Source organism: Myxine glutinosa, chromosome 4 (genome assembly GCF_964187855.1).
Source record: "Myxine glutinosa chromosome 4, kmMyxGlut1.1, whole genome shotgun sequence".
Taxonomy (NCBI): domain Eukaryota; kingdom Metazoa; phylum Chordata; class Myxini; order Myxiniformes; family Myxinidae; genus Myxine; species Myxine glutinosa.
In genome coordinates, this window is record NC_136264.1 from 94,586,198 (window position 1) to 94,601,859 (window position 15,662).

Consider the following 15,662-nt stretch of genomic DNA (forward strand, 5'->3'; position numbering starts at 1 on the left):
CACCCTAGTCTCTTTTGTGGTGTGGAGGGGGGAGGTGGGGGGAAGGATGAGCCACCTATAATTATCTATATTATATGTCACTAGCAGAAGTTCCCGGCATTGCCGGGCGGGGGAGGGGAGGGGGAGGGGGAGGGGGAAGGGGAAGGGGAGGGGAGGGGAACGGGGGGGGGGGGGGAGCGAGCCCCTTGGCAAAGCGAGCGATTTTTTTTTTCATAGCGTTTCATAGCGTCATAGCGATTTTTTTTCTTCATAGCGTCATAGCGTCATAGGGATTTTTTTTTTCATAGCGTCATAGCGTCATAGCGTCATAGCGTTCATAGCGTTCATAGCGTCATATCGTTCATAGCGTCATAGCGTCATAGCGATTTTTTTTGTCATAGCGTTCATAGCGTCATATCGTTCATAGCGTCATAGCGTTCATAGCGTCATAGCGTCATCACGTGATCGCTCTGAGCGAATCAGCGCCCACCTGCTCTGATTCCGTTGATTCCGTGCGCTGAAATGCGCTGAGGTAAATATGAATAAAAAATATGGATCGTCAAATATTTTGAGTTCGGCCATGTTCGTCCCAGGCTCAATGGCCATGTCTATGCCAAATATCAAGCACGTAAGCCTCTCCGTTTAGGAGTCTATCGGTAACATTACACACACACACACACACACACAAACTGTGTTTTATATATATAGATTAAGGATAGTTCTAAATGAATGTAAATTGTTGTTATCGGTATTTTGATTTCTCTTTGCCCAAAAATAGTCAAAGATTTCAAATATAGCACTTTTGTTCTCCAACCCTATAAGTTGGCTCAATATTATGAAAGCTCGACAACAAATGTGTTCAAATTTGACAAATTTGTGTCATATATATATATATATATATATATATATATATATATATATATATATGTAAATAAAATATATATATAGTGTTGCGGATATGAGGACTGTATTTTTTTTGATTGTGTTGTATTGTGGTAAATTGGTGATGAATATTGCTTGAGTCTGCGCCTCCTGCCTCCGGAGCTGTGTAAAGGTCAAAAGGGCGTCCCATAATTAGTCCACAAGCATACACGTCAGCCAATCATAGAATACCCCTGTTCGATAGTTATATCTTATTTTGTGTTTTAGGGTAAGGCTGTGTCTCCCATTAATAGAAGTACTCCATTGCACCAAGTGAAAGAGATAGATTCCCTACATTCCCATTCCCAAAACCTCCATTCCCCCTTTTCGTCAATTGCCAACTGCATTTTGGGCAGTTTTCCCTTCATCCGCCATTGACCACGAGGCAGGGTTGGGGAAGAAAGGCGGGTCCCCACCTCGTCATAGAGGGGAGGAGTGAACCAGCCCTTGCCAACCAACCCAGAACGAGGGGTTGGCTTTAGAGGGCGGAGAGAGAACGTTTTGGGGAGGTTCGCAAAGGGTCAAGGGTGGGGCTTATATAACTCGAGGCAGAGGCCCCCAGAGAGAGTCGAGGAGGGAGGAGATCAGAAGACAAAAAGGCCTTTAGTTGGACTAAGCAAGAGAGGAAGTTGTTGGACTGGGTGGGACTAAGAAAGAGAGAGAAAGAGTCCTGAAGCTTGTGAGGGAAGGAGAGAGAACCCGTCACACCAACCCCCCACCAGCCGCGTTGGCTCCACCAAGCGTTCACCTCCACCAAGGCTCCACCAAGCTCCGCGTTGGCTCCACCAAGCGTTCACCTCCACCAAGGCTCCACCAAGCTCTGCGTTGGCTCCACCAAGCGTTCACCTCCACCAAGGCTCCACCAAGCTCCGCGTTGGCTCCACCAAGCGTTCACCTCCAGCCATCCACCTCCTGCGATTCCTGTCATCATTCCCCGCGTGAGTCTGTCTTTTGTTTGTTCTGTACTGGGTTAATTAAGACTGTAGGTAAGCTAGTATTTTCACTGTGTCACCCGCGTCTTATGTGCTTGTAAATAAACTTGACTGCTTTCTTTTTGCTTATGTGTGTAAATAGTAAATAAATTTAGTAGTATTTCCAAACCTTTCTTTGCCTTCGTCTTCCTCTTTGCATTCGTCGTTTTAGTCTTTTCCCTCATTGAGCAGCCACGGTGCGATCCGGCCAACGTTTGGGTGGAATCGGGTTCTAATCGGGGAATAACTGTTCGGTCGCGGTAATACCAACCGCTCGGTAAAATAACATCTTTAACCGCGTCCGCAACAATTGGTGTCGAGGAGTGGGATACGAGGCCCGAAGCGCGCTTAACGCGCTCAAAATTACAAGCAGCTGGAAATTTGTTTTGTGTTGTAAAGAAAAAACCCGAATTTTGAAATCGCGCCATGGCTGGTCAAGGCGATCGGATGCGGGTGGGTGAGCTAGAGATAGACGGGGTGGAATCGACCCAGGACCTCGGGGAAATGTATATGGAGGATGTGGTTGAGGGGGTATCAGACGCGCAAAATGGCGCTCTCGCGCACGAGGTATCAGGCGCGCAAAATGGCGCCTTTGCGCACGCGGTTACAGCGGCACCAAATCTAGCCGCGCCCGTGACCGTAGCAGCGCCGCTGGGGAATTCGGACCTTTTTATGTTACAAATGGGAGCCCTTATGGACAGGCTAGAAGCAAAAATGGATGCTCAGGGTGAGCGAATGGGACAAATGGGGAACCGGATGGATGCTCAGGGTGAGCGATTGGAGGGCCAAATGGGGGTAATGAGGGACGAAGTGAGGGCTGATAGTGAGCGATTGGGGGGGAGAAATGGGGGGCTAAATGGGAGAAATGGGGGGCAAAATGGGAGAAATGGGGGAACGGCTAGAAGCTAAATTTGAGGGGTTAGACAACGGGATAAAAGAGGTAAAGAATGGGTTAACGGGGGTGGAAAATAGAATGGCTGCCCAGGAGAATCAGTTAGAGGGGGTGAAAAATGGGTTAATGGGGTTAGAAAATAGGATGGAAGACAAATTGCGGGAAATAGGGGAGCAATCCGCCCGGGAAATCGAACAGATGGGGAACCAGATGGAGGAGATGAAGGAGGAGATACGACGAGGTGTAAGTGAGGAGGTCTCAGGGGTACGCGAGGAGGTAAAGCGAGGCGAAAAGCGTATAGAGAAAGAGGTGAGGAATAATACGGCGAGGTTACAAGGGGGAATAGAGGGTCTGACGAAGGGAGTAGAACAGCTGACAGAGGGACAGACGGAGTTAGTGGAGCAGGTTCAAAAGAACACTGCGGTACTAGGAGGGTTAAAGGCGACACAAAAAGAAATTAAAAATGACTTAATAGCGACACAGAGGCAATGTCAGATGGTACGTGAGGGATTGACGAAGAGGTTGGAAGAGGTGACCGAAGTAATGGAGACGAAGGACCGGGAGGTAAGGACGCACATAGAAACGGTCACGGTAGCCTTAGAGGACGAAATTGAGGAGACGCACTGGGAAATAAAAGAGGTGAAGCAAAAGTTAAAGGAGGTGTTAGAGGGGGTGAGTGAAATTAAGAAGAGACGGACAGAAACTAAAAGAGAAATCCAGGAAGAGGTGACGGAATATGTACAAGGTCGGTGCTCAAATCGTGATGTCGTGCTCACTAACCAAATAAAGAGTTTGCAGGTGGCAGAGGAGGTGCGGAGACGAGGTGCCAAGGTGAGTGGCGATATAATCGGAAATGTACATGATGTGAGGGGAGCTTCAGTCGGCTTGGGGGTTGTTGTGGATCCGGGTGTTCGTGAGAGGCCGTTGGTGAAGTGTGCGACAGGTCTGGTGTGCGAAAAAAGAGGTGTGCGAGAATGTCCGACCATGGGGTGTGTGAGGAAAAAGTGCGCGCCAAGGAGTGAGTGTGCTGTCGAGAGTGAGGCGGTCGTAGCGCGTGTGCGAGGGGCACATGGAAGCGCGGTGTGGTGAGTGTTACAGAGGATGTAACGAGAGAGTGTACACCTGGGGTGAGTGTTACAGAGGATGTAACGAGAGAGTGTACACCTGTGGTGAGTGTTACAGAGGGTGTGACGGGAGAGTGTGCGCGAGAAAGGGGTGTAACGGACAGGGGCATGAGAAAAGAGAGCGCTGTCGAGAGTAAGGGGGAGTGCGCTGTCAAGAGTGGTGGTGAAAGTAGTGAGAGTGACACGGAGCATGAGTTGGTTGTGACAGGTGAGCGAGGATGTACACCTGGAATGGAAGGATGCACACCTGGAGTGGTAGAGCGTGTGTGGGAATGCACACTTGAGTTGGTCGTGAGGCACGTGGTTGGGTGTGCGAGTGAGAGCACACCTGTGATTGTCACAGAGGAGGTGACCGAAGAGGGGGCGCGAAGAGGTGTGTTGGTGAGGTGTGCGAGCGACGAATGTGTGCCAAGGTGTTCGGTGGTCAGGTGTGTGACCAAGTCTGTGAGCGGAATGAGTGTACCGAGGTGTGTAAGGAAAGGTACGAGGAGCATGGGAACAGCTGGAGGTATGAGCAAGAAAGGGGTAGCGTATGCGTGTAAGCATGCAGGTGAGGCATCGACGGTAACCGGGTTAGCGGTTAGAGCGACTTATAGCCGAATCGGGCCCTCGGTGCGTGCCGGGCTTCGCGTGCCGCGAGAACCAGCGGGGATCCGAGCCACGGCGGGTTCGAAAGGACCACCGTACGTGATCCACGCTGGGCCGCGCTTGGAACGGCCACGTCCGTTCTCCGCTAGGCGGAACGGGCAGACCGATAGAAAGGGTCGTCATGGCGACCCCTTTTTGTGAAGGCGTTCCGGCAGGTCGAGATCGGGCAATTGGATGGCTCCCCGCCGAGGTGGTGCGTGGGATCTCGGCCCGGGTAAGCGTCCTTCCCTGCACCAAGTGCCGGATGCATCCAGCCGCCGGCACCAAACAACCCGCATTCATTGCGCGGCTTTACGAAGCCGGGCTTTGGACAGGAATTGGCGCACCGAGAGGCATTAGTGAGTAGACTGTGGGATGAGGTTAGTGTTTTGGCCCCAAAATTAGAAAAAGGCGAAATTTGATGATTGGTACGGTGATTAGCAGATGATTGGCAAAATTTTTGATTGGTTGGATTTAGGTGTGCGAAATTGATAGTGGGACCTCCCCGATGTGGTGGGATGGGCAGTCCACCATCCCCCCACAGAGGGGGGGCAAAGGAGCACTAGCTTATGGGGTTGATGGCAGTGAAAACTAGCCCGGGTGGGTTAGGATATTGTGTGTAGGGACCTAGAAGATGACATTAGGTAACGTTAAGATTAGTTAGTGACAAGGATACCTGTAGTGGGGACGCAGGTAGATTAGTGTGGATTATAATGACGTGGTATGTGCTCAGTTTAAAGGGAAGACAGGGAGCACTAAGTTAGCAGGGCAACAGGTAGTTAGATGAGATGATGCCGTGTGTTTGAGGATTGGAAGTGTATAAGGAACAGGTGTGATTGAACAGGTGTGATTGCACAGGTGTGCAACTGAACAGGTGTGTGGAGCAGTGTATGAGGGAGTAGTGGTGATTGCGTGTGGTGTTGACCAAACGGTCCAGGAAGAGGAGGAGGGTGCAGGTGGCACCAGGTGTGATTGCACAGGTGTGCAACAACAGGTGTATGTGGTTGTGTGGAATAAATGGTATGGGATCTGGAGTATTGGAATGGATGGTTGTGGAGTGAGTATGGTGGAAGTGGTGGAGTGGAGTGGATGGTGCGAAGGTGTGAATGGGGGAAGGATGGACCCCCATCACGAATGCCCGGGGCGGGTAGTGTAAGTGTTAGGTAGAGGGTATAGGTAAATTGTGGTTGGATATTGGCATCTGTGGTGCGGGTGGAAGAATGGTGATTGGATGGGTGCATTAGTGTTGTGGAAATGGCTGGGCGTGTAGCCTGTTAGTGTGTGTAGTTGGTTTTGGCACTCCACCACTGTGAGGATGTTGGCCAGGTGAGGCCGCAGGTGGGCTCTGGGAGCCGGTAGAGTTGTTGTGGATGGGGCCCGAGGATCCGGATGACGGACCCGGGTAGCCCAGTGCCAGAGGGCACCAAGGGGTGACAGAGCCAGGAGGGGCCTTCCCCAGTTAGATAGGTTAGGGTGAGGAGCAGGTAAGCTCGGGAGGCAACTGCAGTGGTGGAGGTGTGCAGGTGGGTAGACCTGCTGGGAGAGCTACACGTCACAGCCCAGAAATTGTGCGAGGGCACCGGGAGATGAATCGGGGGAGTGAGACCCCAAATTGAGAAGCACCACAGTTTGGTCAATGGGAATTGGTTTTTAGAACCCATAGTGTAAGTGGCCAATGGATTGGCAGGGAAAGACCCCGGGTAGTGTAAAGTGTGTTAAAGTCATTTAGAGGATAGTTAGGAAGAAGGATCTCCTCGCACCATCTGCATCCACTCACCTGAGGTGACAGGTACTCCACACCATGCCATGTTTTGATTATTTTTTACTGTGCAAATGTTTGGAATGTGAGACGCATCATGACGTGGGTGTGACATTGTGCTTGATGTTCCATCTCTTCCTCCTTATGAGGATTGATGATGAATTGGGTGATGGCAAATTTTGGTTAGAGGGATTGTGGTGACGAATTTGGTATAGAGGAAATATGGGGAGACGTGACAGTAGCGACGGATTGGTAATGTGTAGATTTTGTACATATGGGGTAAGGGCAAGGGTAGTGTAGGTGACAGGGGGGTGACGTACGGTAGGGACGAGCTTTTTCACTTCGCTCTCCGTACGCATTTCACCTTGCATTGCCTTATTGATGTGTATCCTTGTGACCTTACCCCTCGCTCATTTGTCTCTTTTGTCTCCCACATGACCTGTGCGCCATTGGGCGCCGAGGGGAGCGTGCGTGAGTCGGCCATTGTGCGCCCGGCACTCTCAGAACCAGCTGTCTGCATCGATGCACCACATTATGGACCACATGCCTGTGGCCGAGCACCACTGATGGACCCCATGGGTTGGGGCATGGCCCCTCTGCTGGAACCGGCCATGAGGGCCCGAAATCTTGCTGGCGGACCTGGGCCACAGGGCACAGATGCCCCGCAGGTGAACCACACGTAGTCGGCCCTGTGGGCCATAAATAAAGAAAATAAAATGGACACGTTGGGCACACTTTATTGCAAATAGGCCGCCAGTAAGAAAATGAGAGAGAATGACAACAACTGGAAGACATAATAATAGCCAGCAGAGGGAGCCGAAGAGCAAGAGATCACCTGCAGGGTTAGGGGTTGTTGGTTTTATTTTTTTGAACAATGATGACTGCACCGATTGGTGCTTGGGGGTGTATTGGTGCGTTTTTGGGTGCTTTCATGGTGCGTCGATGCAGAGCAGACTGTCTCCCCCCAGAAAGAACAATTACAGGTCCTGGGTTAGTCTTGTAAATAAAAGCAGAGTCAGTGTAAATAATGCTCCCCACCGTCAATGTATAGTTTGAAGACCATTCCGCAATTCGGTTAACTGTGGGCGTAAGTCTGTTAGGCAGGGTGCAATGGAGCAGCGGGACACATTTATTTATGTTTTAAAAACTGTCGCACTCAGGGTCAGGTTAAAAGTAGAGGGAACTACACCTACGTGTCACACTAAATAAAAAAGTTGTAGGCCCGGGCCGTGCCGAAGAGGAGGAGGGTGCAGTGTTGCGGATATGAGGACTGTATTTTTTTTGATTGTGTTGTATTGTGGTAAATTGGTGATGAATATTGCTCGAGTCTGCGCCTCCTGCCTCCGGAGCTGTGTAAAGGTCAAAAGGGCGTCCCATAATTAGTCCACAAGCATACATGTCAGCCAATCATAGAATACCCCTGTTCGATAGTTATATCTTATTTTGTGTTTTAGGGTAAGGCTGTGTCTCCCATTAATAGAAGTACTCCATTGCACCAAGTGAAAGAGATAGATTCCCTTCATTCCCATTCCCAAAACCTCCATTCCCCCTTTTCGTCAATTGCCAACTGCATTTTGGGCGGTTTTCCCTTCATCCGCCATTGACCACGAGGCAGGGTTGGGGAAGAAAGGCGGGTCCCCACCTCGTCATAGAGGGGAGGAGTGAACCAGCCCTTGCCGACCAACCCAGAACGAGGGGTTGGCTTTAGAGGGCGGAGAGAGAACGTTTTGGGGAGGTTCGCAAAGGGTCAAGGGTGGGGCTTATATAACCCGAGGCAGAGGCCCCCAGAGAGAGTCGAGGAGGGAGGAGATCAGAAGACAAAAAGGCCTTGAGTTGGACTAAGCAAGAGAGGAAGTTGTTGGACTGGGTGGGACTAAGAAAGAGAGAGAGAAAGAGTCCTGAAGCTTGTGAGGGAAGGAGAGAGAACCCGTCACACCAACCCCCCACCAGCCGCGTTGGCTCCACCAAGCGTTCACCTCCACCAAGGCTCCACCAAGCTCCGCGTTGGCTCCACCAAGCGTTCACCTCCACCAAGGCTCCACCAAGCTCCGCGTTGGCTCCACCAAGCGTTCACCTCCACCAAGGCTCCACCAAGCTCTGTGTTGGCTCCACCAAGCGTTCACCTCCAGCCATCCACCTCCTGCGATTCCTGTCATCATTCCCCGCGTGAGTCTGTCTTTTGTTTGTTCTGTCCTGGGTTAATTAAGACTGCAGGTAAGCTAGTATTTTCACTGTGTCACCTGCATCTTATGTGCTTGTAAATAAACGTGACTGCTTTCTTTTTGCTTATGTGTGTAAATAGTATATAAATTTAGTAGTATTTCCAAACCTTTCTTTGCCTTCGTCTTCCTCTTTGCATTCGTCGTTTTAGTCTTTTCCCTCATTGAGCAGCCGCGGTGCGATCCGGCCAACGTTTGGGTGGAATCGGGTTCTAATCGGGGAATAACTGTTCGGTCGCGGTAATACCAACCGCTCGGTAAAATAACATCTTTAACCGCGTCCGCAACAATATATATATACACACAGTCACGTGAAAAAGTAAGTACACCCCATGTAAACTTTTGACTTTTTCAACATATTTCAACATACAGCTATTTGATCTTCATTTCAACAATATTGATAGATAAAGGTGATATAATACAACAAATATCATAAAACATTTACATTTTGTAGTCCATTGTATAGTTTAAATAAACATAAATGCAAATTTCGCATGTGGAAAAAGTAAGTACACCCTTGGCTCTAATAGGTGGTATTGCCTCCTTTGGCAGAAAAAACCTCAAGTAGGCGTTTCTTATAATTGTCTACCAGTCTCTGACATCGGTGTCATGGGGACCGCAAGGCTAACCCCCACTCTTGCAGGGGAAATGGCCTTAAAATGCCTGTTTTTTTTTTTTGTAGTCTCTGACATCGACAGGGAGAAATTTTTGCCCACTCCTCCATGCAGAATTCTTTCAGCTGTGCGATGTTTGAGGGGTTTCTTGCATGCACAGCTCCTTTCAAATCCCCCCACAACATCTCGATGGGATTTAGATCCAGGCTTTGACTTGGCCATTCCAGAACCCTCCATTTCTTTATTTTCAGCCATTCCTTGGTGGATTTACTGGTATGTTTAGGGTCATTGTCATGTTGCAAGGTCCACCTTCGGTTGGGCTTCAACTTTCCGACAGATGGCCTCACATTAGCCTCAAGCACCCTCTGGTACAATGAGGAATTTATAGTGGATTCTATGATGGTGAGCTGCCCAGGCCCTGATGCAGCAAAGCTGCCCCAAACCATAATATTTCCACCACCATGCTTTACAGTTGGTATCAGGTTCTTGTGGTCAAATGCTGTCGTTGGTTTTCGCCAAACATGTCTTCTGGTACTGTGGCAAAATAGCTCTACCTTTGACTCATCTGTCCAAAGCACATTGTTCCAGAAGTGCTGGTCTTTGCCTCTGTGTTCATTGGCAAACTTTAGTCTTGCCCTGATGTTCTTTCTGGACAGCAAAGGTTTCCTCCTGGCGCACCTCCCATGTAGATCAAATTTGTGCAGCCTCTTTCTAATGGTAGACTCGTGCACTTTGACATCAACAGTGGCAAGAGCTACCTGTAGGTCCCGTGATGACATTCTGGGGTTCTTAGAGACTTCTTTCAGCATCTTGCAGTCTGCTCTCAGGCTGAACTTGCTGGGGCGGCCTGGCCTGAACAAGTTGGCAGTTGTTTGGAATCTTCTCCACTTGTAGATGATCTTCCGGACAGTCGAAATGATTGATTTCAAATTGTTTGGAGATCTTTTTTAATCCCTTCCCAGACTCGTAGGCATCTATAACCTTCTTTCTGAAGGCTCAGAGAGCTCTTTTGATCTAGGCATGGTGACGCGGCACACTTCTACAACAAAGAGCAAACCAAAGTAAATGTCTGAGGTTTAAATAAGACAGGTTCCTCCAAGATCCTCTCTAACGATGTTCTCATCATTTGCACCTGAGCTGGTGCACCTGATTCTAATTTTAGGTATTTGAAGTAGTGATAAATGTAGGGGTGTACTTACTTTTTCCACATGCGAAATTTGCATTTATGTTTATTTAAATTATACAATGGACTACAAAATGTAAATGTTTCATGATATTTGTTATATTATATCACCTTTATCTATCAATATTGTTGAAATGAAGATCAAATAGCTGTATGTTGAAATATGTTGAAAAAGTCAAAACTTTACATGGGGTGTACTTACTTTTTCACTGTATTCACAAAGTATTCAGACCCCTTCACTTTTTTCAAATTTTGTTATGTTGCAGCCTCATGTTGAAATCGTTTAAATTCATTTTATCTCTCATCAATCTACACTCAATACCCCATAATGACAAAGAGAAAACAGGATTTTAGAAAGTTTTGCAAATTTATTAAAAAGAAAAAACTGAAATATCACATTGACATCAGTATTCATACCCTTTGCTATGACACTTGAAATTTAGCTCAGGTGCCTCCCATCTTTGAGATACAGCTTCTTTTGATCATCTTTGAGATGTTTCTACACCTTGATTGGAGTCCACCTGTGGTAAATTCAATTGATTGGACATGATTTGGAAAGGCGCACACCTGTCTATATCAGGTCTCACAGCTGACAATGCATATCAGAGCAAAAACCAAGCCTTGAGGTCTAAGGAACTGCCTGCAAAGCTCAGAGACAGGATTGTGTCGAGGCACAGATCTGGTGAAGCCAACAAAAAAAATCTCTGCTGCATTGAAGGTTCCCAAGAGCACAGTGGCCTCCATAATACTTAAATGGAAAAAGTTTGGAACAACCAAGACTCTTCCTAGAGCTGGCCGCCCAGCCAAACTGAGCAATCGGGGGAGAAGGGCCTTGGTAAGAGAGGTGACCAAGAACCCGATGGTCACTCTGGCTGAGCTCTAGATATCCTGTGTGGAGATGGGAGAAACTTTCAGAAGGACAACCATCACTGCAACACCCCACCGATCTGGGCTTTATGGCAGAGTGGCCAGACGGAAGCCAAACAGTTCAATCTTGGTTTGATCAGACCACAGAATCTTGTTTCTCACAGTCTGAGACTCCTTTAGGTGCTTTTTTGCAAACTCCCAGCGGGCTTTCATGTGTCTTTCATTGAGGAGAGGCTTCCGTCTGGCCACTCTGCCATGAAGCCCATAAAGCCCAGTTGGGTCTTCGGGGTGTTTTGGGTCTTCGGAGTGTTTTGGGTCTTTGGGGTGTTTTGGGTCTTTGGGGTGTTTTGGGTCTCCGGGGTGTTTTGGGTCTCCGGGGTGTTTTTGGGTCTCCGGGGTGTTTTTGGGTCTCCGGGGTGTTTTTGGGTCTCCGGGGTGTTTTTGGGTCTCACGGGTGTTTTTGGGTCTCCGGGGTGTTTTTGGGTCTCCGGGGTGTTTTTGGGGTCTCCGGGGTGTTTTTTGGGTCTCCGGGGGGTTTTTGGGTCTCCGGGGTGTTTTTGGGTCTCCGGGGTGCTTTTGGGTCTCCGGGGTGTTTTTGGGTCTCCTGGGTGTTTTTGGGTCTCCGGGGTGTTTTTGGGTCTCCGGGGTGTTTTTGGGTCTCTGGGGTGTTTTTGGGTCTCAGGGGTGTTTTTGGGTCTCTGGGGTGTTTTGGGGTCTCCGGGGTGTTTTTGGGTCTCCGGGGTGTTTTGGGTCTCCGGGGTATTTTGGGTCTCTGGGGTATTTTGGGTCTTCAGGGGTCTTGGGGGACTTAAAGGGTCTTCAAAGGTCTGATGGGTCTCAGCAGTCTAAACGTAATTAAGAGTTCACGGCACTGTGTTTTGGTTGTTAATTTTATTTGAAGAAGAAGAAGACGTTTTGGTCGCATGTAAACATACAAAACCATATACGTTTGCTCTATTATAATGAGAAGATGTACAAAGTGGTGTTCCATGCATCCTGGCATTTGCTAACAATTAAAATGCCCATGTGTAAAAGGAAAGCACATTTATGTTTTAAAGATATTGTCGTGTTCCTCGAGATGAAGATCCTCCAAGGTAACGGGTAGCCGAATGAGCGTTACACTCCGAGGCGTTCAATCAACTATGGCGATGTTAATAAGCGCGGGGGATGAGTGCAGCGAAGCTCTTACCTTCACAGATCCCACTGGACGTCTTCGAACCCGATGATCAAAGCAAACCGATAAGGAATTATCATGCAAAAAATACCGGCTTTAATGAAAGAAATGCCGGGAACAAAATAATGCAGGGTAAACTGAAATTCCTAAATGGAGCGCTACCGCACAGACTCGTATACAACCAACACAAGGGGATAATCTATCTATAATTCCAGTAATCTCTGTGTGTCTGTGTGTCTGTGTGTCTGTGTGTCTGTGTGTCTGTGTGTCTGTGTGTTTGTCTGTGACCGCTGTTTCTCGACAACCACGGGTCCGATATACTTGAAACTTGCCAGGTATATTGCTGGGGACCCGAGGATGTGCCTTTTCAAGGTTTGTAATTAATCGGACAAGTACCTACCGAGCTATGTCCAAAAAACGCTTCAACCAATCAGAGAGCAGCGAGCTATCACGTGTGCCGAACCGTTAATGCAATGCAAGCGTTAATGCGTTAATGCAAGGCTTTTCTTATTTTTCCCTCTTCTCTTTCTACTTTTCCTTGCGATTAAATTGCAAACAGCCAAAATACGTTGGCGCTAATTGAATAATTGGCCATTAACACTAAAATAATCGTAACTGCGATATGCCAACTTCCGGACAGTGCAGCCTTCCATGTTGTTGTTGTTTGCAGCAGCTGTTTGCAGCAAGGCAAGGCTTTTCTTTTTTTCCCTCTTCTCTTTCTACTTTTCCTTGCGATTAAATTGCAAACAGCCAAAATACGTTGGCGCTAATTGAATAATTGGCCATTAACACTAAAATAATCGTAACTGCGATATGCCAACTTCCGGACAGTGAAGCCTTCCCTGTTGTTGTTGTTTGCAGCAGCTGTTTGCAGCAAGGCAAGGCTTTTCTTTTTTTCCCTCTTCTCTTTCTACTTTGCCTTGCGATTAAATTGCAAACAGCCAAAATACGTTGGCGCTAATTGAATAATTGGGCATTATGTTTTACAACTAATAAAAACGAATTTGCGATTCATTCGCTTTCCTGCGCGTTTGTGTACGCGATGGCGATTTCTTTACCAAACTCCGGAAGCCGTTCGCTTTGGACCGAACCATTGCATGTAAATAGAGGGGGGGGATTGTCACCACTCGCAAGCCGTTCGCTTTGGACCAAACCATTTCATGTAAATAGGGGGGGGGGGATATAATTTTAGATATATATATAGTACGGGCATGCCCTAGTAAAATAAATGAAAGTAAAAATGTAGTGTACTCAGCTTTGATTGGCTCTTGAACCTCATTGGGGATCGTCACAGGCCCCGCGTCCCTGCGCGGGAAAACACGCCTTGGCGCGCAGTTCGTGCACGGGAACCAGGCCTTGGCGCGCCGTTCGTTCACCCGCCAGCCGCAGCACAGGTCGCCGAGTCCGTCGCTCCACAAAGCATACGGTCTCTCCAAGCTCACACCGGCACGGCACCCTGTCGCCACACCGTCAGCACCAACGAGCCAGGGAAAGGATAATGAGGCCGCTCGCAATGAAATCCAGCAGCAAGAGAGACACGAACTGTGACCGCCTTTTGTCGAACCCCAAAGCCAAGAGATATAAAATGCCGACTGCACGCGATAAATGTCCCTGGCTCAAGAGCAGATATATGCGACCGTTCGCTTTCAATGTCCCTGGCGCAAGAGTATAACTGTGACTGCATGGCACCAATGTCCCAACGTAAGAGGTATATGCGACTGTTCGCTTTCAAATCCAGAAGCAGATAAAGCAGGTATATGCGACTGCACGCCATAAACTCCAGGGGCCAGGAAAGGGAAAATGTCGGAACACAGTCTTGGTTTCCAAGGCTCTTACGTCAGTCATCCGACGACGTGCTCCAATCAGCGAGTTCATCTCCTCGCTCGATGGCCGTTCTGACCAATCGTTCTTCGGGGCGTGGCCTCACGGCCACTTGCCGGCCTTTGTGATCACCAGGTCGGTGGTATCATCGGTGGTTCTCAATGTCCTGGTTCCTGGTACTTTTATTTAATGTTTTTATACATGCCGATTGCTTGGCTTCTCTATGTGTGTGTGCTGCAGTGTCATAAAGAACAAAGGAAAAACCACAGAGGCGATTTACATACAGGGGATTTACCATTAATCCCAAACTAATTAACATAGCCCCACCCCTCGTCATGGGGACAAAGATACACTCTTACACGACATCTGGTCTAACGGATCCCTACTTATGGTACACGGGGGTTCTTCTTCTTCATAGCGACATTCGGAGCATGGTAATCTATACACTTCTACCTGGACTAAGTAGAAGTGCTACATGAGAGATTGCTACATGAGATGAGATTGCATTGCCACCCCCCTATAATCGTAACAATATTTTATTTGCTATACACATCTTGAACATTATAGTAGTTATCTCATAATATGGTTTAGTCATAATTATGTGGACAATGGACATGACAATAAGGCCATACAAGGAAAGGACACATATAGCTCGTATGGAGGATGCACAAGGAAAACGTGGATCACGTTGTGCAAGTTCTAAATATGATTTGATTAAAAATATATTACTGTAACATTTGTGAAGCTAATGGATCCAAATGGTGTGTTTGGGGTTATCTTTTTCCAACATTCATTTTTTTAGGAACACTCTAATGGATATGGATGAGTGATTGTACATGTGTGTAATGATTGTGATGTCTGAGATACATTCTCATGAAAACGTGGATGTGCTGATGGTCTTTGTTAATTTCCTATCCTACAACCACTGGAACACAGTCTTGGTTTCCAGGGCTCTTACGTCAGTCATCCGACGATGTCCATGCGTGCTCCGATCAGCGAGTCCATCTCCTCGCTCGATGGCCGTCCTGACCAATCGTTCATCAGGGCACGGGAACTGTGGTCCCTTAAAAACTTTTGAAATAAAGAAAAATTTAAAACCCTGGTGATGTCCTTCTTGTTGCTCCACAGTTCTCCTCACTTCTCTTCCACCCCTCTCCCAATTGAAATGAAGTTGATAAACTCATGGATTGAATTAATATGGTGTTGATAGAGCAGAGCCATGGTTCAAATGGCTGCTTCCTGTGTCAAAGTTCCTTGTGTACATGCTGAACCCAGGAGACCAAGTCATTGTTACTTACCTTCATTCTGAATTGCTGAATCAGGATTTAGTGCTAAACTATCTGTTGTGCCTCAGGAACCTCTCTGCAATTCAAGACAGGGAAATTTGCTGCTACTCCATCTCGTGTAAGGAGAAATACAACATTGGTGAGGAACTGCTTTGATCTATTTAAATCATTTTCTTTGGTTTTTACTCTCTCCAATCATTCCCCACCCATTCTCTTGTTATTGGC

The 15,662-nt window shown here is 47.8% G+C and overlaps 1 protein-coding gene across 1 annotated transcript in view; it reads left to right on the forward strand.

The window, feature by feature from the left end:
- The window catches only part of LOC137425013 (ADP-ribosylation factor-like protein 8A), a 76,882-nt gene that overhangs the window by 31,322 nt on the left and 29,898 nt on the right, over window positions 1–15,662 (forward strand). The window contains exon 6 of the mRNA XM_068113004.2: window positions 15,506–15,576. Within this exon, the coding sequence (XP_067969105.1) occupies window positions 15,506–15,576 (71 nt within the window). The remainder of the gene's footprint in view (window positions 1–15,505; window positions 15,577–15,662) is intronic.